General features: G+C 40.9%; 1 protein-coding gene across 1 annotated transcript in view; it reads right to left on the bottom strand.

The window, feature by feature from the left end:
- The window catches only part of LOC308081385 (uncharacterized protein), a gene marked incomplete at its 5' end in the record, with an annotated part of 143,138 nt that overhangs the window by 96,839 nt on the left and 23,040 nt on the right, over positions 1-23,259 (bottom strand). The window contains 9 exons of the mRNA XM_080457759.1: positions 4,410-4,435; positions 4,657-4,896; positions 5,086-5,110; positions 5,333-5,349; positions 15,746-15,991; positions 16,354-16,380; positions 16,576-16,641; positions 17,528-17,575; positions 22,908-22,970. Coding sequence (XP_080313885.1) covers positions 4,410-4,435; positions 4,657-4,896; positions 5,086-5,110; positions 5,333-5,349; positions 15,746-15,991; positions 16,354-16,380; positions 16,576-16,641; positions 17,528-17,575; positions 22,908-22,970 — 758 coding nt within the window. The remainder of the gene's footprint in view (positions 1-4,409; positions 4,436-4,656; positions 4,897-5,085; positions 5,111-5,332; positions 5,350-15,745; positions 15,992-16,353; positions 16,381-16,575; positions 16,642-17,527; positions 17,576-22,907; positions 22,971-23,259) is intronic.

Here is a 23,259-nt window from a genome sequence, read left to right as displayed (position 1 = left end):
TATTATTAGCGTTTATGTGTCAAACAATGGGAGATCACGCTGCGCAGGGTTGCCAAACGAAGCGCCTTCACACATATACATTGCCTCTTGGAAAACAGCCGATCTACAAGCTCACAACGCATCCCCACACCCACCTGCACTTTCACAACCAACGCCAAAAACACACTACCACCAATATTGCCCCTAAACCGGTAACAATAGGCGAACATGGCAACGCCAGGGAGCCACATTCCATTCTGCGTCGCGGCTCCGTGGTGTGTGTGTGTGTGTGTGTGTGTGTGTGTGGGGGGGGGGTGATCACACCACAACTTGGGTCCGCGGCCGTGTATGCGTGGACACGCACATGCGCATGCACGTTGGGGAGGCACGTGTCAGAATGTACATTGTTTGTGTTTGCGCGACGCCTGTGTGTGTGGGTTCGAGACGGAGCACGGCTCTGGCCGCATGACGATGTACCGTGGTGTGTGTGTGTGTGTGTGTGTGTGTGTGTGTGTGTGTGTGTGTGTGTGTGTGTGTGTGTGTGTGTGTGTTTGTGCGCGCTCGCGACGGCTCGCGCGCGTGTGTGTTGGCGACGGGGGACGGCTCCGTCTGTTAGATCTGTATATGCGCGGGTTTTTGTGTGTGTTCTGTGCCTCCACGACGGGATGTGCACTTTGGGTGCTCATATCCCCCTACAGGTATGGTCTAGTATAACTAACAGAGGAAGAATAGGACAACATCAGTTCATGCTCATATTAGTCAAGCTTTATCTGTCTCTCCAGAGACTTCTAAGACAAAGGCAATCGGGAACAGGTTTGGTGGAGTCCTTTAGCGTAGGTTTCCCCCATATTAGTACCCTTATAGCAGGAAGTGTACTTTTGGGGAGTAAATCGCTAAGTCTCACGCCAGAGACCAGAGGATATAAATATTGGAAGACCGCCTTCACTCTCCCCCCTTCCTTTATATACCTTGAAGGTCATGAGGTTCATTGTGAGAACAGTCATAATAGAGGATATAGGTTATAATTAGGGATCCACGGTAAGAACCGGACACCGGACATAGAAACTAACCAAATATTATTACCTGAGGGTTAAGGGCCGTTTAGCATAAAGTCCATTTGATCTGAGAGTCTTACAGCCGACAGATTAATGAACGTGTCGGTGCCGGCGGGAAAGCCCTTGTTGACCCTCCTGGGGGCGGCCTTCTTTAAAAACCCTATTTTGGGTCCTGTCCTGTCCCAAGGAAGTCATAAAACTTAATATGTGGCCTTTGTTCTTGAATTCTGAATGGGGTTTCAACAAGTGGCTTAAAGGAGTAGTTCACCCCAAAAATGACTTATTTTCTATCGATTACACACCCAATGAAGCATTGAATTACGGGGCCAAGCACTGCAGTGCAGTTTTTTTCTTCTCCTTCTTCTGCCACTTTTCGCAGTTCTGGCTTAACCGTGCATACGCTTTTTACGAAATTCGGCCATATGGTAGATGGTCATGAAAAACGATCAAGAAATGAATCTCACAACTCATGCCCTGTTTGACATACAGCCATGAAACTTGATACACACATGCGTCTCCTCATGCCTAACAACTTTTGTGGTCTGACTTTTGACCTCTGACCTTTAGATCTCCCACCATTTTTGAGCAATCTGCACGAAACTTTCTAACATGTACTTTAGACCTATGCCGACAGAATTATGGCTTGGATTGGATTTTTTCTAAGTGAAAACATTAAGCTTGTATGAGCCAATGAATACTGCAGTTTTATGACTTATTCATCTGCCCCTAACATATACATGCAGACTCACATTTCTTTGAAACTTTGCAGTAATGTATAGGGTCATTCCAAATATCAGTGAAACCAATCTTACTCCAATTGGCCAAAGGGGGGCCCTATAGCATTTTTTTGAAAATGCTAACTTTAAACAGGAATAAGTCATTTGGCCGACAGCCATGAAACTTGCTTACACATGTGCCTTGACTCACGAGGAACACATCTATCACTTTGAATAGTAAGCTCCGCCCTTAGATTGTCCGCCATATTGAGCAGTTTGAAAAACACTTCAACACAGGATTTCTGAGCAATTTGCGTGAAACTTTCATCTGTGTGAGCTCCTTTTTCACAATTTCAGGTCTGGTGGTCCAATGGCTTCTCTCTACAGCATCTGCCTCTTAACCACGCCGGTCGCCGGTTCAAGCCTCACCTCATGCAGACTTCATTAGTGTGGTAACCAGACTATAGTACTCTTCCTACTTTATTATTAGTGTGGTTGCCCGAATAGGGCAACCAGACTAAAGTAATAGATAAACTTTATTCTTTATTTCTAGATAAACTTTATTTCGGGCCGCTACTCCTGCCACAGTTTATTTTTCCCAATTTAGTGCCATATGTCAAAATGACCGGCTTCACCGGGAATCGTGAGCTTGTATTTTGCTAAGAGATTGGTTACATAGTTTAATTGATATTGATGTATTAGTGCATTAAATTTCCCCATCCACTTTAATGGGAAAATGAAAAAACTCCCATTCAAGTATTTTTTTCTCAGAAACCGTAAGGGCTATAGTTACAACACTTGGAGGGGAGGTTCATAATTTAGTGCGAAATTATTAAAAAAATAAAAGCCTATAAAAGCCCACTTTACGTTTTGAATAAAACATCTTAAAAATCTTTTTTTCCCTAGATCTCTTGGGTCATGACGCAACTTCGCATATAGGCCACGCCCATTTGTGTCAGGATAGATTTTCTGCCATTTTGAATTTTCTTCTAAACACACTTTTAGCTCCTCCTCCCACATATTTTGACGAAATTTCACAACAATCGGTACACATGATCTCTGGACCCATGCGATAAACATCTCCAAGCGGACTTTTGATAGTCCATACCGTTCGTCCGTAAATGGCTTCCAAAGTTAGCGGGAGGGGCCTGTTTTACAAAAGAGGCCAAAAATCACGAACTAAATGTCCGATCAATCCCAAATTTGAATCACATGTCACAAATACGCAAAATGTAACCGTTTGATGCAAAAATATTATTTCTGGGGGGATCAATCCTCTCAAAATGAAACGCAAGTGATCAGGAGTGACGTGACACTGTAATTGGAGCAGACTCCAACGTATTCCTCCCAGCGTATTCCTCGAGTCCCGGCGGCCGCGACCCGCGTCGGCGCAACCACACTTTGCAATTTCCCAGAATTGCGAATATTCTAGTTTAAATTGCATTGCACACAACATGATTGTATCAATTAATGCATGTGCAATTGTAAAGGATAACCTGAAATGCTTAATTGAGAGTATGTTTTTTCAATGTACTGTATGACATACTTCCTTGTGAAAATAGCCAATCTACAATCTCACAACTTTTCAGATAGTAACGCTTTGTGAGCTTGTAGATCGGCTACTTCCACTAGTTTCGGTTCAGAGGAGACATACAATTTCTCTATTGGTAAATGGCTTATGAACAAGTGATCTAGAGTAGTTAGCGAAACAGAGGCTTGGTTCATAAGGACGGAAAGACGTAGATATATAAACGGACACTACTAGCTCGGCCATATCTCTAGCTCAATGAGAAGAGAGGCAGCCTATGAGTCCGGAGGTCACTGGTTCAATCCCTGTCCCCGACGATGTGTTGAGGTGATCATGATTTGCCATTCTTAGGTTTACACGTAGTGTTTCTTGAGGTTAGGGGTAGGCGTAGTTTTACTGAGGTTAGGGTTAGTGAGGGTTTAAAATGCTCATTTGTTAATTGCATGGTCTTCTTTCTCTCAAGTTTAATCTTATATGTTTCTATGGCTTATTGTGCATATTACTTATAGTTTCTTCTTTTTTTTTTCTCTCTGCATTTCTTGGCCCCGCTTATCGCTGCTTGCAGCTATATTTATGTTTGTTTTTGTTGCATTCCTAAGCTCAATAATATGATGACCGGCGGAGCAGCAAATCTCCATGAATTCAAGGCTTCATGGGGTGTGTAATTGATAGAAATTAAGTAATTTTTTGCATAAATGAACAAAAAGTTGGCAGATAAAATGCCTGCATTCAAAGCCAAACTGGAGGTGGTGAGTGGACAGGGCAGTGACATGTTCCAAACAAAACATCTCTCTTTGACTCTGGGCCCAGCTACATCTCAGACATGTTGGTCCCATATGATAATCTGGGGCTGTTCTACTAGTTGTTCCCAGAGCAGTGGTGTAATGGTGATGTTTTAACTGGGGAAACTATTTTAGGTGCCAACACATTTATATGAGGAGTAGGTGGCGGGGGACATGACATTTTGGATGTGTGCCAGTGTGTGTGTGTGTGTGTGTGTGTGTGTGTGTGTGTGTGTGTGTGTGTGTGTGTGTGTGTGTGTGTTTGTGTGTGTGTGTGTGTGTGTGTGTGTGTGTGTGCCTCTCAAACCACACAAGACTGGAGAAATCCACTGTGATAACAAACTCTTACCTGGGGCGGTGGATCTTTTGTCATCTCTTGATTATATGAAATTAACAAAAATAAAAGAATGAAGACAAGACAAACTGAATTACAAAACTAGAAATAGAAGGAAAATAAATTCATGAAAAAGACAATATGCTAAGCATTCAGAGATACTCATACATTGTAACTGCTTGGGCAGTATCAAGGTATTATGGCATACCAAGATATTTAGACAGTATCATTTTAGTATGAACTTAGTACATCTGAACCTTACCCATCAACAGGTTGTGTTCGTATTTGTTAAGGGCATCATAAAAATCCTCTATGACGTCTATTCCCCCTTTCTCTAGCACATATGTGTACAGTGTCCTCATTTGATCCATGGTTATCTTCTGGTCTTTGATCTTGGTATAGATCCCAGAATCAAGATGACTGTCTCTTAGACTCTTTACTATATCCATGACACTTGACACCCTTTGAATCAAATCTGGTTTGTTCTGCTTCACAAACGTTTCTGTTTGCAAGAGAAAAAGAGTGATTGAGATAAATGACAGAAAATGTATCTCAGTGTATTTCAACATGTCCACATGAATACAAATGTAGCAACTGTTAAATGTATAGTTTTGGAATAAGATATTGAAGATGTTCACCATGGCAAAAAAAAAAGAAGGAAAGAAAAGTGAAAGGGCACAAAAAACATCACCTTTGTCTTTGTTGTTGTTGCCATCCTGTTGAACACAGTTGTGTTTTTTTTTAATATATATTAAGTGCTATTAAACAATTTATAAATTTATAAAGTTATGTATTCTACGGTATTGACTACAATAGTGGTTTTACACCTCAAACCCTCCACCTGAGAAGTACAAACACACTGTCCAGGTATATATACATTCCTGTGAGTCACATGTGTGCCTCTACAACCACACAAGACTGTGACAACAAACTCTTACCTGGATCGATAGATGTTCTGTCATCCCATGGTTATATGAAATGTAAAAACAAAACAAAAAACAGTATTTAAGAATGAAGACAAGATAAACTAAGAAAACTAAGAAATAGAAGAAGAAAATACAAAGATATATAATAATGTTATATTCATGAGACAAAGGCTTAGGCGGTATCAAGGTATTACAGTATACTTGCCATATGCTATGTTTTTTATTTGTAATAGTTTTTTTTTTGCCTTTTTTCTTCGTAATAGAAAAATCGTGAAAACGCTGATAAGAAAATCACTAAAATGCCCAATTATTTTTCAGTCCGTTTGTCTTTTTGATTTGTAATCAAAAATAAAAATTGCTCAATTTTTCCTTTTTTGTTCAGAATTGAAAAATCGAGAACATGCTAATAAAAACATCACAAAAATGCCCCCTTTTTTCGGCCCTTTGGTCTTTTTTGATTTGTAACCAAAAAAATGTAAATCGCAATGTTTTGCCTTTTTTGTTCAGAATTGAAAAAACGCTTCATCACCGTCATTATTTCTGTCATTTTTGTATTTGCGACTGACAATGGTAAAAGGTCTTAGTTTTTCTGTTTTTTTAGTATTCAGTCTGATTCCCAAAAGTCAACACAGCACAATTTTTTTCCTGAATCAAAAAACAGAAGTCATGTGAACTTTACTGTTTACTTTACTGTCTTTGTCCTTCTAAAACTTAAAAATAAAAGGCAGGCATGCAACAGCCAGACAGACAGACAGACAGATAATCAAGTGTTGCATTAGGTAGTGGCACTCCAATGTGGTACAGGAAGGAGTGCAAGGGGGTGGGGTGGAGTCTGAAGAGGTGAGTTTTCAGACTCCACCTCACCCCCTTGCACTCCTTCCTGTATCACTAACATGTAACTCACCCCCTAGCCCTAGCTCACCCCTTCAGCACTAAATTGTTTTTCTTTGGACATGATCTTATGTGATCATTTACATTGTTGTTAACTAGGGTTAATGACATTTACTCTGATCTTGCACTTTGTAAGTTGCTCTGGAGCGTCTACTAAATGCCGAAGTTATAAGTAGATTAATCTTTTTATCAAGCCACTTTATGTTCACTTCAGACTGGGGTGTGCTAGTTTGCCCTCAACCCTACGTCGCACCGCCTATCAGACCAATACGTATGTCTGAGTCATAGTGTCGAGGGCTTTGTCAGATTTGTGCCCAGATTTTGTATGGAGATCTCTGGATCTGTCTGTCTACCTGTGTCCCATGTATGCCCATATATGGAGATCCCTGATGTCATGGTTGGCTCTGCTGCTCTGGTCTATGGCTAGACACTCACCTGTGCTTCACTATGATTTAATTGCTTTGGTTGCTCCTCCCTGTATCAGCTGTACCTCATGCAGGCCTTGGTCTATAAAGAGGAGCTGTCTCCATTTCTCATCTCCCCAGCACCCCAGCAGAGAACACCAGTTATGTGATCCCTTAGTTCATTTTTTGTTTCACTATTTTAGTTATGATGGGCTTGGCCGTTAGTATTGTTTGCCGTTGTTTCTAAACTGTTTAGTTAAATTATTTCTGCGCTGGTAGTTTATGGGTCTGGTGAGAATACGGGGCAAAATGGTTGATTGAATATTTTATTAGATAGAAATGTAAAAACAGCACAAGCACACTTTGTCTAAAAGGATACACCAAAAAAGTCTGCGGTCTTGTTCCATTGGGGTCCTAGGTATTCAATTCAACAACATATGAAATAGCACCTAACAATTCAATATCATCACAAATTCACAATATAAAAATTAATGCTGTCAAAATTACGCTGAGGTAATACAATTTTTGGAATTAATCGAGTTAAAATATTTGACGCATTTAACGCATGCGCAGAACGGCCCGCCCTAAGCTCTGGTCCATAGAGTTAGAGGGACCTTAATGCTATGTTACTTTCCAGCCGTTGCCCGCACACCCCCGGTAGTGCAGGCTGCGCAGCCTCTCGTCATTAGTAAAAATATATACTTTCGCTACTAACCAAAACAAAGACGTTTTTAAGATGTTGAAAGCCTACTCTACTTGGGAACACTCAGAGTGGGAACACTCTGAGCCCCCCACCTCATGTCTAAAATACACTTTTTGGCCAGAACAGAAAATATTTCACCAGAAGTAAAACATGTTGTCAATAGAAAAGTTCCATTGACCGGATCTGTAAGGGCGCAGTGGAGTAACTAAAAAATGTTTTGCCCTACCGCGGGTGTGCACGAAACGGCCCGAAATGTTGTTATTGTTTTGTTTAGAGCAGTGGTTTTCAACCCTTTTCATGTCAAGGTCCATTATTTGTTCGGCATTTGAGCTACAGACCACCATTTGATGAGATTTAGACTGATCAGGCCCAAGACCAGTGGTGGAAAAAAAAGTAGCCTTCTCAAATGTTTTACTTGACTGAAAAAATGCACCATTTACTTGACACATTAGGTGCCAGAGTTGTATTAAAAAAGTGACGTTGAGTGCCAGAGATTTAACCGTTTGTAGCGCTACGCTGTTTACAGCTGCAGACTCCACGACGAGCACCCGATTGTAAACAATATATTTGTGCACGATGGTGGATGGTCCTGGCTAACGCCTGGAACAATAACATCTCTCACGCGAGTCACCACGGCGGAGTGATCTTGGATCGAAAATGAGTGGTTTTCCCCACAGTAAAAAGTTAAGGATTTTTTTTGCAAGGAGATAGAATGGGAGCGGACGGGAGCCATTTTTTTTGGCACGGTGATCCATCTGTCCCTTCCTTCTCAGAGTCACCGTGGGTGATTCCAGAGCAGCCCCCCCCCCCTTGTGAAAAAAAAACAAAAAAAACAAAAGATTGATTTCACGTAGATTTACGGTTTTGGCACTCATCATCACTTTTTGCAAAACCGTAGATTTACGGTTTTGGCACACCAAGTGTTAAGTAAAAGTTTCAATACTGCAGTGTAGAAATACTCTTACAAGTAAAAGTCTGGTAATTAAAATTTTCTTCGTAAAAGTACATAAGTATTGGCATCAAAATATAGGCCTACTTAAAGTACCACAAGTAAAAGTACTCATTGTGCAGAATGTCCCATTTCACAAGTTCAAAATGTATATCTGTATAAATGTAAATATTTTGAAAATAGCAGATCTACAAGTAAATACATGTAAATCTTTTGAAAATAGCAGATCTACAAGCTCAAAGTTCTTTGGGAATTGGAAATGGGAAATACTCCAGTAAAGTAATAATCTGTCAAAAGTGTACTTAAGTACAGTACTTGAGTAAATGTACTTGGTTATGGTTACTTACACCACTGCCCAAGACTTAAAATATTTTGTTATCTTTGGATAAGATTTTGTCCACAATTCCATGCTGTATTGATGTTGGTACCATAGGAGAGATAACAGGCAAACGTTGATCAAAATAACAATTCTCTAATTAAGAAATGCAGATGTTTAACAATAATTTAATTCTAAGAGTGTAAAATGAAACGGGTCCATTTGGTTTCATTTTACACTCAAGAGTTATAGATCTATAAGGGTCCATTTGGTTACTAACTCTCCATCATTTAGCTGGGGACCACCTACAACCCCCTCAAGGACCAATGGTGGTCCCCGGACCACTGGTTGAGAACCACTTGTTTAGAGGAATAGCATTGTGATTATGAAATGATGTCATTGTATTATGGTGTATATTATAGATTTTTCAATATTAATACCACACTGTGGATTTGTTATAATTAATTAACATGCATACATACATACATACTGTATGTTAAATGTGTATTTCCACCTTCTGTCATTTATCTTTCCATTCCCACAACAATATACAGAAAGAAATGGCACATTTTGGACATAGTTCGAATGGTGATTAATCATGATTAATTCATTTTTAAGCTGTGATTAATCTGATAAAAAATGTTTATCGTTTTACAGCCCTGATAAAAACTATATGTACAGAGTAGGAGCCCCCTACACACTGCAAGCTATTTGATCCGATTTGGGGAGCTTTTTTGGCGTTCGGCGTCAAAATCCCTGATTTGACGCAAGATCAGACGTTTCTCGCCCCATAAATGCGATCGCCTTCCCGAGAGGATCTAGATTTCTAGCATGTTTGATATTTGGCTGTCTCGCCGACTGCAGATCCTACAGTATGAATGGACTCTCGATCATTCTCCCGAGGAGAGCCGCGCTACAGCCAATGAGAGCAGTTATTACATTATGCTTGAATCAGCAGCATGGACCTGGGGCCTATTTCACAAAAGCAGAATTAAATAAGCCTGGATTTAAGGCAAATCCAGGTTTGACAAAGTCTGCTTTGTACAGCCTGGTTTATTCCGTTCCACGCACGGCAAGCCAGGCTGAGAAGGAGCTACTTTGTCGAGCCAGACTGTGTCGAGGATGGTAAAGCCAGGCTTCACGTATTCCTGTAAAAGACCATGAAAGTCGATAGCAGAATCCTTGACCAAACCAATCATGGAGCCCAAAACCAGAGCGGCGTTCTTCTCTGTGGCTGAACAGCAGCACTGCAGCAGCTCATGGAATCATACAAAGTAACATGTATAAGAAGCAAGAAAGGAAACACGGCCGCAATAAATATAGATCCAGGGAGAAAGCGTGGCAAAGTATTGCCGACAAATTAAATGCACAAGTCTGCCCAAAATATACAATTAATTTATATACCTTAATTTATATTCCATAAATATATAATTCAGCTTAAACATGAGGAGTTTAAGTGAAAATTGGAATTATAATTATAAACACTTAGAATCATTTTCTAATTTCTAATTTATAAAATCGAAGTTCTACAAGGGAAAAGCTTGCCTTTTGGCGGCCGGGGGTCCCCGGTCCATGGGGGTCAATGGGGGTCCGGGGGTACACGGGGGGCCGGGGGTCCGGGGTACACGGGGGGGTGGGGGTCCACGTAGCGGCCGGGGGTCTACGGGGGTCCCCGTGGCGGCCGGGGGTCAACACGGGGACCCCCGTGGACCCCCGCCCCCCCGTGGATTCCCGGCTATTTTCAAGGAAAAATCTTGAAGAAAATTGAAGATTGATATTTTCCAAATCCACGCAAATCTATGGCACAACATATTTTCAGAAGTTGTTTGAGAACCACTGGTTTAAACAACATTAGGAAACACGCCCAAATAAGCAACTACACTTTAGAAACAATTAAGCCCCAAAAAACGCAACCCGCAACTACCAATATTTAGACAAGCAACTTTACAGAAAAACAAGGAGTCACTTATAATAAGCGAACATGGCAACACTGCTTCTGAAGTGCAGCTGGTTGACTTGTTTGTTTCATAGAGAGAGAGAGAGAGAGAGAGAGAGAGAGAGAGAGAGAGAGAGAGAGAATTATCTAATGTCAATCTATAGCGTCCTATATATATATGCGAGAGTCCTCCGTCTCTCGCATATATCATGGGAGCCGTGCACGTTTTCAGGTTTTGGGCAGATTTTGGGCGTTTTTAGGCGTTTTTTTGTTACTTTATTTCGGTTTTAGGGTTAGGGTTAGGTTAGGGTTATGTTATTTAATTCTTATTTTTGCCTGATTTTAACAACCCAGGTCCACCCTTGGCTGCGCCCCTGTGTATGAGGTCTGGATCGCATCGTGGTGAAACATCTTGCTACTGAATTCTGATTTTGTTCTGTTATTATGTTATGGCCTTTGATGTTCGAGCCAGGTTCAGTGGCCGTAACAACCATATATGGCCATAGCGGTCGGATATGTGGCTCTGGACAACCGGATCTCCATATATGCCTACAATATATATGGGTTTATTTATGGTTATGAGTCAGAGTGACGTGGCCGTGGTCCGCCGACCACCCAACCAGGCACCCAGCCTGCCGGCCCCAATTTTTATTTAGGATACAACATCAGCTGCTTCAGCTGGTGTCATTGACTTGGCAGAGAAGCCCCCCAGGACATCAGACATAGCATGGAGGATGCAGTTTAAGGGCTTAGTATTAGCACTAAACAGCTAGTGAGCCTGGTGATCCAGACATAGGCCCAGCAGTGAGCAGGACCTCAAGGTGAACTGTGGTCAGTAGAATATCAGCCAAGGGCCTCAACACTAAATGAGGAGAAAACTGAATCAAGTTGGGAGATGAATGTTAAGCAACATGGCAATGCTGCCTTGAAAATAAATAAGATATGCAGTATTATAGATATTTGCAGTATGGCCTAATGTTTTCTGCAAGACACTTAATTATCTGTCTGTCTGCCTGCCTGCCTGCCTGTCTGCCTGTCTGCCTGTCTGCTTGTCTGTCTTCTAGAATTTTATTTTGAAGTTGTAGAAGGACAAATACCACGTGATTTGACCACGTGAACAGAAAAGTCACTTGACTTCTTTGTTTTTATTCAGAAACAAAATATGGAGCTGTGTTGACTTTTGGGATTAAAAAAAAACAGAAAAACATGGAACAGTGAAACAGTCGCAAATAAAATAAAAAAATGAATATGACAGAAACGCTAAAAGGAGCATTTTGGTGAAGCCTTTTTTTCAATTCTGAGCAAAGAGCAACAATTGTTTTCAAAATTAAGAACACAAAAAGCAAAAATTTGCCATTTCATTTTTTCTTTTGTTACAAATCTTCTGCCACTTTTCGCAGTTCTGGCTGAACCGTGCTGTCGCTTTTTACGAAAATCGGCCATATGGTAGATGGTCATGAAAAACGATCAAGAAATAATTCTCACAATCTTTCGTCAAAAGGTGGCGCTATAGCACTCAATTGAAAATGCCAACTTTGAACAGGTACAACTCATGCCCTGTTACTAACATTTTGTCGGCAGAGGTCCAAAGTTCCTGTGTAAACAGTTTCATGCAGATTACTCAAAAATCCCAGGAGGAGATAGATTTTAACTATTGCAGTTTTATGAAAACTTATCTTACTTATCTGCCCCTACCACATACATGCAGACTCACATTTCTTTGAAACTTTGCAGAAATGTTGAGGGTCATTCCAAATATCACTGAAACCAATCTTACTCCAATTGGCCAAAGGGGGGAGCTATAGCAATTTTTTGAAAATGCAAACTCTAAACAGGCATAAGTCATGCCTCGTTTGGCCGAAAGTCGTGAAACTTGCTTACACTTGTGCCTTGACTCATGAGGAACACATGTATCACTTTGACCAGTAAGCTCCGCCCTTAGATTGTCCGCAATTTTGAGCAGTTTGAAAAACACTTGTTTTTGGCAGTTCTGGCTTAACCGTGCATACGCTTTTTACGAAACTCGGCCATAATGGTAGAGGGTCATGAAAAACTATCAAGAAATAATTCTCACACTCATTTGTCAAAGGGTGGCGCTATAGCACTCAACTCAAAGTGCCAACTTTGAACAGGTACATCTCATGCCGTTTGACCTACAGCCATGAAACTTCGATACACACATGCGTCTCTTCACGCCCGACAACTTTCGTCGTCTGACTTTTGACCTCTGACCTTAAGATCTCCCACCATTTTGAATTATATGAAAAACATTCATTGGCTCTTAAAAGTTTCACTGACAAATCACTGAAACCAATCTTACTCCAATTGGCCAAAGGGGGGAGCTATAGCAATTTTTTGAACATGCAAACTTTAAACAGGCATGAGTCATGCCTCGTTTGGCCGAAAGTCGTGAAACTTGCTTACACGTGTGCCTTGACTCATGAGAAACACATCTATCACTTTGACCAGTAAGCTCCGCCCTTAGATTGTCCACAATTTTGAGCAGGTTGCCAGTTCAAGCCCCACTTCATGCAGACCTTTGCTTATTTGAGAGTATGTTTTTTCAATGTATGACATACTTCATCGTGAAAATAGCCGATCTACAAACTCACAACTTTTCAGATAGCAACGTGTTTCTGAGCTTGTAGATCGGCTACTTTCACCAGTTTCGGTTCCGAGGAGACGTACAATTTCTCCATTGGTAAATGGTTTGTGAACGAGAGATCTTAGTGTTAGTGAAACAGGGGCTTGGTTAATGACAGAAGGCAAAAGTTTATGATCTTCAACAGACTACTAGTAAGCTCTGCCCTTAGATTGTCCGCAATTTTGAGCAGTTTGAAAAACACTTAAACCCAGGATTTTTGAGCAATTTGCGTGAAACTGTCATCTCTGTGAGCTCCTTTTTCACCAGGTCAGGTCTGTTGGTCCAATGGCTTCTCTCTACATCATATGCGTAACAACCGCAAGGTCGCCGGTTCAAGGCTCACTTCATGCAGACTTCTTTTAAAGTGCATTGCAAACAACATGACTGTATCAATGAATACATGTGCAATTGTTAAAGATGACATGAAATGCTTATTTGAGAGTATGCTTTTTCAATGTATGACATACTTCATTGTGAAAATAGCCGATCTACAATCTCACAACTTTTCAGATAGCAACGTTTTTTGAGCTTGTAGATCGGCTACTTTCACTAGTTTCTGCTCCGAGGAGACGTACACTTTCTCTATCGGTAGATGGTTAGGGAACCAGTTATCTAGAGTAGTTAGCAAAACAGAGGCTTGGTCCATCAGGGACGGAAATACTTATATCAACAGACACCTCCAGGGCTATCATATCTCTAGCTCAATGAGAAGAAAGGCAGCCTATGAGTCCGGAGATCACTGGTTCGATCCCTGTCCGTGACGATGTGTTGAGGTGATCATGATTTGGCATTCTTAGGCTTACGCATAGTATTTCTTGAGGTTAGGGGTAGGCATAGTTTTACTGAGGTTAGGGTTAGAGAAGGTTTAAAATGCTCATGTTAATTGCATGGTTTTCTTTCTCTCAAGTTCAGTCTTCTATGTTTCTATGGCTTATTGTGCATATTACTTATCATTGCTTCTTTCTTTCTTCTCTCTGCAATCACTGGCTGCTTGCAGCTATATTTGAATTTGTCTTTGTTAGTGTTTTCACTATTTTTCAATTCAGAACGAAGAAAGGAAACACTTTTGTTTGTTTTGGGAGGACAAAAATCACAAAAATGTTTTTTTTCTGTTTGGTTCAAATTGAACATACAAATTATACTAAGATCCCCAGACCCAAAAATATAGGCCTATTCTTAAAGGATTTATATATATATATGAATTACATTTTATTTATACAATGTTTTTGGATTCACAACTTTATTTTATTAAAAGCTAAACAAAACTAAAAACATGTGTATTGATAACATAGGTGTACAAATGTACTATTATAATCTTTCCTTAAAATAGTATATATTTTTGGTAAAAATATTGGCCCTTTAAAGTTGTGTCCAAGATCTTTGTCAACTCCGTCAGATTTCTACAAAACATAATTTAATCAGGCATAAATAGGTTTAGCTATATCCTAAGGTCCCCTGCAGTGGCGGCTGCAGAATATTTCCCCAGGTAGTGCTACACCAAAAATCAACCAACACTAACATGTACTATGCTATCACACTAGTTTATTTTTGATTGGCCCTGCCTTTTGGTGGTACATATTTTTGTGCACACGGCATTAAGTTTAGGCACAGTAGAACAGTTTTTATCTACATTTCATGGTAGATTGTACATTTCACTCACTACTAGTCATTAACTCTATAATATTTACCTGGTTGGTTTGACCATTTAAAATATATATAGAATAGATAGACATTTTAAAGTCATATTCATTCAAGGAAGATCTAGGTTTAGGAGAGGTGATGCGGCGCACAAGCACCCTCTAGCGCCCTCAGGCTGTGGCTGGTCCCCTGTCTCACTTCCTGGTCTAAAAAAAGTATGGGAAACTTCTGAAGCTATTGTAAGCTTACATTTTGTTGATACATACATTAAATACTATTTCTATCAGATGTGTCTCAACCATAAATGTCAACTCTGTAAGTCATTCTAAATCCAAACTAAATAAAAATGATGGTTTAAAATGTGTAACTTTCTTCTCACTATAACTGTGCTGTTGAATGAAAAAAAAAACATAACATTATGTCAACTCCATAAGACTCCATAAGATGTCAACTCAATGTCAGATATGCCATCTTATGGAGTGGGATGTTGGCAAATTACATGGTTTAATAGTCACCTATAGATCACTTTGATCTTTTAAAATATAATTTCCAGAGAATCATTTTTATCATTATTTTAGCTCTGTGTGCGTGTGTACATAATGCAAACTATATGATTAGTAGTGATTATTTCCTTTTCCAACAGTGTTGTGACTGTTGTCATACTGATTTAGTTTTTCAATATATATATATATATATATATATATATATATATATATATATATATATATATATATATATATATATATATACTTTTTCAATGGGAGTCACGTGATATCAAACGTGCCGCATCGTTTGTGTGTGTATATATATATATATATATATATATATATAAATATATATATATATATATATATATATATATATATATATATATTGAAAAACTAAATCAGTATGACAACAGTCACAACATATATATGAGAAAAGTAATTTAGTAGTGATCTTACCAAGCAACTTCATCAGGGGTACATGTTGTTGTTTAATGGCATCATAAAATGCTACTATGATGTCTTCTTGCTCTGGGTGTAGCGTTGTTCGATACAACATCCAGATTTGGTTACTGCTTGTCTCCTCAGCTTTAATCTTGTCATAGAGGTCAGGATGGGTCGTTTCTAGACTTTTCACAATCTCAACTACCTCAACACTGGAAAGGATTTTAATCAAATATCCCCCATAAGTGATCACGAAATGTTCTGTTAGAAAAAGAAAACAGAGCGATTGACATAAATGCGTCACAGAAAATTATGTTATCTGCATCTCTACATCCCCACATAAATAGTAATGTAACAACTAATACATTTATAGTTTTGGAATAAGATAATGAAGATGTACACCATGGCAAACAATAGAGCACCAACCAACAACCTACTCACTGGTTTCCTTTGAACTGTACCAAGGACAGAAAAAGCTCACCTTTCTGAGCCGTCAACATGTTAATTTTGTTCCTGTGATGTTGCATACAAATACACACACACACACAGCAACAGATAAGGCACACGCGCACGCACGCACGCACACACACACGCACGCACCCACGCACGCACACACCACTTACTTGCTATTCTGTAGTCCGTTTGTTTATCTGAGGATATAAAACAAGAGGATGAACACTCACATCAACAAAATACATACACTGTAATTTGATTGGATAATAGGATTGAGGAATCATCTCTCTCTCTCTCTCACACTCACACTCACACTCACACTCACACTCACACTCTCTCTCACACTCACACACACACACACGCAGACATATGGACACAAACAAAACACTGACCCTTGGATATCTGTTCACTGACTTGAGCACATGTTTGCTGTGATGTGTCTCCACAAGCGACGCCTCCTTTAAAGAGTGCAAAAACGAAACAAAAATAAATAAATGCATAACTAAATTAATTACTAAAAGTATTTCAGAATTTCATAAATTAGCACCAATTTCTTTCTTTGAAACTCGCAATTGTATAAATCAAATTTGTGGGTAATATCAAAACTCAAATTTAAATGACAGCATGTGAGCAGAATAGTGCTGGAGCAGATCGTGCAGCCTAGTGATTAATCCACATGATTTATTCATATTATCTGTCTCATTAAAAGGACAATGATGGTGTTTTTTGCATAGTTGCTGTCCATGGTCATAAAGGGTTCTACTCTAGGCTCTCTACCATAGAGACTGTAACAAATCAGCGAATTCAAATCCGCCATCTTGGAACTTCCGGTCCCGAAAATAAACCAGAAACGACTCCTATTAGCTGCAACCGCAGCAACGGCGGGTCTTCACTCGGTAGAACCAGTAGAAGCCCCAGAAACATACCGTACTTTAACATGAATTTTAAAATTTTCATAAAATAACAGAATTTGAGGTTAAATGCAAACTCTAAAGTCTAGGGGGTGGCGATTGCCATCCCATGGGACAGCCTAATCCAGCTGGTTAGACAAAACTTGTCACGTGTAGATGGATGGGGTGGATTGAGATCATAGGCTATTAAGACGTTTAGATTGAATAACGCAGATGTAAAATATGATTAATATATATATATATTATTTTAAACATAACACATAACATATAGGCCAACACATAAAATAACATAATTTGAGGTTAAATGCAAACTCTAGGGGATGGCAATTGCCATCCCATGGGACTGCAAATTACGCCCCTGCACACATCACTTGCATGTGAAAACATATAAACTGTAAAGTCTATTTGAATATCAGTTCATCCAAGAACTCACCTGGAGGTGCTGCAATCTGGTCGGATGAATTTATCAACGGGTCCATCTCTGAAACAGAGAGAGAGAGAGAGAGAGAGAGAGAGAGAGAGAGAGAGAGAGAGATTTTATTAGGATTTAGACTACATCCCAATATGAGGCAATACAAAAATCCAGAGGATAGCACTTAAAAGCATTACTTATTTCCAAAATATTTACACATTATTTACAAAACACACTAACTGTACTCAGGCTTTTTTTTTCTTAAATCTGGTAGCAGAAGAATCAGAATCAGAATCAGAATCAATCTTTATTGTCACATCACATTATCTTAGTTGTGCAGGCTCATCATTGCTTATCAATTAAGTTCAGTCTGTGCAGTGCCACCGTACTTAGCTCTTGTTCAGCAGCCTGCTAGGTAAAAACAAGAGTCTGGTGGTATTGCTCCCGATGCTCCTGTATCGTTTGCCTGGCTGTGGATGTGGCAGCTGTTTGAACAGACTATGGCTGGGGTGGTGAATGTCCCTGATGATGCTTTCAGCCTTAGCCACACAACGTCCCTTGTGTATACCCTGGGGGGGAGCTCCCCTCATACGATGCGCTGCGCTGTTTGGACCTCTCTCTGCAGTGCTTTGCGTTCCACGGTGGTGCAATTCCCGAACCAGGAAGTGGTGCCGCTCGTCAGAACGCTCTCGATGGTGTTGATGTAGTACGCTCTGAGGATGCGGGGACTCACTCTGAACTTATTCAGGCGCCGGAAGCAGTAGAGTCGTTGTTGGGCCATTTTCACCACTTGCGTGGTGTGTGTGGCCCATTGTAGGTCCCTTGAGAGGTGTATTCCAAGGAACTTAAAGTTACAGACCTGCTCCACTGCAACACTGTCGATGTAAATAGGTGCGTGCTCTCTCTCTCTGGCCTCCTAAAGTCCACGAATAGCTCCTTGGTTTTACTGACGTTGAGAGCAAGGCTATTCTCTTGGCACCACTGTGGCAGTGTTCCACTTCCAACCTCAGCTCTGTAGGCCGTCTCGTTATCGTTTTCGTTTTCACTGTCGTATCGTCCGCATATTTGATCATGATGTTGGAGCTGTGCGTGGCTGTACAGTCATATGTGTACAGCGGAGAGGACTCAGCATGCAGCCCTGAGGGGCTCCTGTGTTAAGGGTCAGGGGGTCTGACGTGATGTCTGCCTCCAGCTTGGTCGTGTAGTCCTCTTGGCTTTCCTGATTGTTCTCAGGAGTGCCGCACAGGTGTCCCCCAGATTCCCAGATCTGAAGGCGACGTTGTGTGCATGGAGAGCAGCTCAAACCTCGCTCTTAATCCATGGTTTCTTGTTGGGGAAAATCCGAACTGACTTTTTTGGAACAATGTCCACAATACACTTACTGATAAAACACGTGACTGTATCTGAAAACTCATTGACATTGTTTTCAGCAGCGTTTCGATACATCCCCCAGTCCACGTGGACTAAACAGTCTTGTAGCACAGAGTCCGATAGATCAGACCAAATCCGTACTTCGTTTTTGCAGATGGGCTCTCGTTTCAGCCTCTGCCTGTAGGCAGGCAAAATACACTGTGGTCCAATTTTTCAAAGGGAGGACGGAGGAGGGGCTTGTAGGCACCTGGAAAGGTGGTGTAGCAGTGATCCAGTATGCCATCACCTCTGGTGTTGGAGGTGATGTGTTGTTGGAACTTGGGGAGAACCTTCTTAAGATGTGCCTTATTAACACATTCACTGGCAAGTATTATTTAATTAATTCATCCGCTGCTGCCAGCGTTTTTGACCTTATATCGACAATCTTTTGAGAGCCGCAGAAGCCACGTTGTGCACGCAGATGTAAACAAAGAGTGTCTGGGGGGTGGGTCTCCTCTATCCACCGGTCTCCTCTATCCACCGGAACAAAAAATGGCCTATTTTACCGCAATAGGCCATTTTGTTGATATTGCCCGTTGAATAAGGCTTGTTTTCACCAAAAAAAGAAGAAATCTAAGCTAGATGTGTTTTTCTACAAAAAATAACAGGTGTGGACGGAAGTGACGTTTTTTGGGATGACGTCACATCCGTCCATTCCTTCTCTCAGAGTCAAGGGATCATTCCTAAGTTGTGTTAGAGCGCCCTCTTGTGGAACTTTCTAAGAAAAAATACGTTTTTGAATAGACGGAGATCTCTTGGATGAATATAGACACTAATAAAGATCACAGCACTGAACTCTCTTTGAAGCCAGACTGGTCTGAGTTGAATCCTTACATATTCCACGTGAGCAGAGGGAGCCAATGGTCTGCACATCAGAACACCAGAAGTCCTTGATGTAGACGCAGAACCCTCCTCCCTTTCCCTATCCAGTCAGTTCTTTCAACCTGTCTACCCGGAAGTGTGAGTAGCCGGGTAACTCTATCGCTGAGTCGGGGACCGCAGCATCCAGCCACGTCTCAGAGAGACAATTCTGGTGTTCCTTGTTTCTCCCTGAAACCGCATCCGCTCCCGTCGTTCGGTCATTTTGTTGTCCGGCAATTGGACGTTGGCGAGGAGTATCGATGGCAATGGGAGCCAGCCCACACGGTTCCCCGCCCGTAACAGGATCCCGGCGCGTCTCCCCCAGTACCTTCCTCTCCGCAGTTTTCTCCGACGCCGTCTCGGTGACACTGCTACCACACCGGTGAGCCAGGGATCCTCCCTGGCTTTCCCTGGAGGATCTGTCCTGTGGAACTCCGGTGAGTGAGCGATCGCTGATCTGTAAAATTGTGTGCCTGTCACAAGTGTATGCGCTGGAGACTATGTAGAGTTTGGGATTTTCTGGTGGGATCCACATTGCTCCCACAACCGTGGCTCTGTCTCTTAGGTGACAGGGCAGTGGTCCCTGGTATCACTAACAATGAATTCACATTGTATAAGTTAGACTTGTGACAGCTGTCAGAATTCTGCTAGGTAACTGGAAGGTCCCTAGAACCCTGGGAATTAAAGAGTGGAATGAGGAAATGATTAAAATGACATCATATGAATATGTTGTGCAGAGTTAATGGAGAAGGAAACATTTAAGAGACATGGGACAGATTTTGGATTTATATGAACCTTAAATGAATAAACGAACATTGACTCTGACAGAACGTCAGAGCTCTACTTCATTCCCTCAGACATTGGGATTACAAAACTGTGCTTTGAATAAATACGATACATACTATTTTATTGTCTCCGCCGAAGGTGGAGAATATGTTTTCGCTTTGTGTGAGCAAACATTGTTAGCCAAGCTAACATTGGGCAAGCTCCACGTGACACGTGTCAATTTGTTGACACCAATGCCTCTGATTGGCTAGAGGGACGCGTGACGAAATAAAATTCTATAAATAGGTGTGTCACTTCAAAAAGCCCCTACTTTTTGAAGTGAGGTAAAACAGGATCAATCAGACTTGATTGGAACAGTACCTTCAGTAAGTCCAAGTCACCCGTCTGTGCGTGTGTGTTTCCCTCTGAGAACACCTAACATTGGTCAAGCAAAGGCGCAGAAGGCCAAAGCTAAGAAAGCATACTCATCTACAATTGTAACGTAGAAGAGGACTAGAGTTGAAATGATCCCACAACAAAGCCGAACTCTTAATACGTGTCAATATGTTGACATCAATGTCTCTGATTGGCTAGAGGGACGCATGACGAAATACAATCCTATAATAAAAAGGTGTGTCACTTCAAAAAGCCGTTTACGTTTTTGAAGCGAGGTAAGACAGGATCAATCAGTCTTGATTGGAACAGTATCTTCTAGTCCAAATCACCCGTCCGTGCGTGTGTGTGTCCCTTTGAGAACACCTGACATTGGTCAAGCAAAGGCGCAGAAGGCCAAAGCTAAGAAAGCATACTCATCTACAACAGTAACACAGTTGTAGACCGAAATCTTAATACGTATTAATATGTTGACACCAATGCCTTTGATTGGCTAGAGGAATGCATGACGAAATACAATTCTATAAATAGGTGTGTCACTTCAAAAAACGTTTACGTTTTTGAAGCGAGGTAAGACAGGATCAATCAGTCTTGATTGGAACAGTATCTTCTAGTCCAAATCACCCGTCCGTGCGTGTGTGTGTCCCTCTGAGAACACCTAACATTGGTCAAACAAAGGCGCAGAAGGCCAAAGCTGATCAAACACACCAATCAACTGCTGAAACTGTTCAAGACAATGAAGATGAAGAAGACAGACAAGTATTTGAACAAACCAGTCAATTATGACGACTCCCATATGATAGATTGCTTCAATGTAAACAGAGCATTGCTTCAATTAAACAGAGCTAAGAATCATAAAGAAAGAATGAAATTAATCAGAGACAAAAAATCGCTTAAATGACAAAAGACAAAGACTAGCCATGAATGCTTACAATATGACACAGCAAAGATTGCTACAATCTCTGGAAGAAAAAGTAGAAGAGTCTGAAGAGAACATCGAAAGGAAAAAAAGGAACTGGTCAGAGTATTTAAATAATGAAAGACAATATCAACAAGCACATAACACGAGTAAGAAGAAAACGATACAGATCACAAGAATTAGAAGTTAATGAAGCTGCTCTCGCATTCTTAAAGAAGATGTCCGAAAGTGGACCCAATTATGTCTGTGGTTCCTGTGAATCGTTTTAAACATTTTTGTCTCCGCCGAAGGTGGAGAATATGTTTTCGCTTTGTGTGAGCAAACATTGTTAGCCAAGCTAACATTGGGCAAGCTCCACGTGACACGTGTCAATTTGTTGACACTGCTGGCGGAGACTTGTGCTCCGAGGAGCACATTTTCTAGTTAAATATGATTCTCTTATCAGATTATCTTAAACATGTAATACAAGATTTTAAAAACAATGAGGTATCACACTCTATAGGATTCTATTCAGATTATCAGGGTTGCCCGAACGCAGCACCTCACATAATTTAATCTCACGTGGTCAAATGTAGAGGCAGCATCATTGGCTAGCGGATGTAAATAATGCATGGAGCCAGTTTAATTTGCTGTGGTGATGAACAGTTGTGATATGTCTGAAAAGACACATTATAGACAGTGTACTTGCCACATATCTACAAGCCTCAGCTGTCCAACATACCACCGGTTGTTTGGACCGGTCGCTGTGCCAGAAGTCCTTATTAACTTCACATCTCTTTATCTAGGGCAAAAGTCGCGAGTGAAATGTCGCGAGTGATCAAGATAAATATCATGCTCGCTCTCTCTCTCTCTCTCTCTCTCTCTCTCTCTCTCTCTCTCTCTCTCTCTCTCTCTCTCTCTCTCTCTCTCTCTCTCTCTCTCTCTCTCTCTCTCTCTACTCTCTCTCTCTCTCTCTCTCTCTCTCTCTCTCTCTCTCTCGCACGCAGGCAGGCAGGCAGGCAGGCAGGCAGGCACACACGCACACACACACACACACACAAACAAAACACTGACCCATGGGTATCTGTTCACTGGCTTCATCTGGTTGCTGTGATGTCACTCCACCAGGAAAGTCTCCTTTAGACAGACAGACATAGACAGACAGACAGACAGTGGGAGATTTCATATTCGAGTAAAATAATCATCAGAGAGAGAGAGAATATTCTCAATAAAAAATAGCTGATCTACAAGCTCGTAACGTGGCACAAAGTGATGCGCTATGAGCTTGTATAGCTGCTATTTTTTAATAGTTAACCAATGTGAGCTAAAATCTAAAATGGCACAGATGCTTTCCCAGTTTTAATGGGTTAAGAGAGAGAGAGAGAGAGAGAGAGAGAGAGAGAGCGAGAGAGAGACTTTTCTTCAC

This window comes from Gymnoscopelus braueri, assembly GCF_963280865.1.
Source record: "Gymnoscopelus braueri genome assembly, contig: SCAFFOLD_43, whole genome shotgun sequence".
NCBI classification, from domain to species: Eukaryota; Metazoa; Chordata; class Actinopteri; order Myctophiformes; family Myctophidae; genus Gymnoscopelus; species Gymnoscopelus braueri.
Note: the sequence above shows the minus strand (reverse complement) of the source record. Positions and strands in the feature narration are given on the sequence as shown.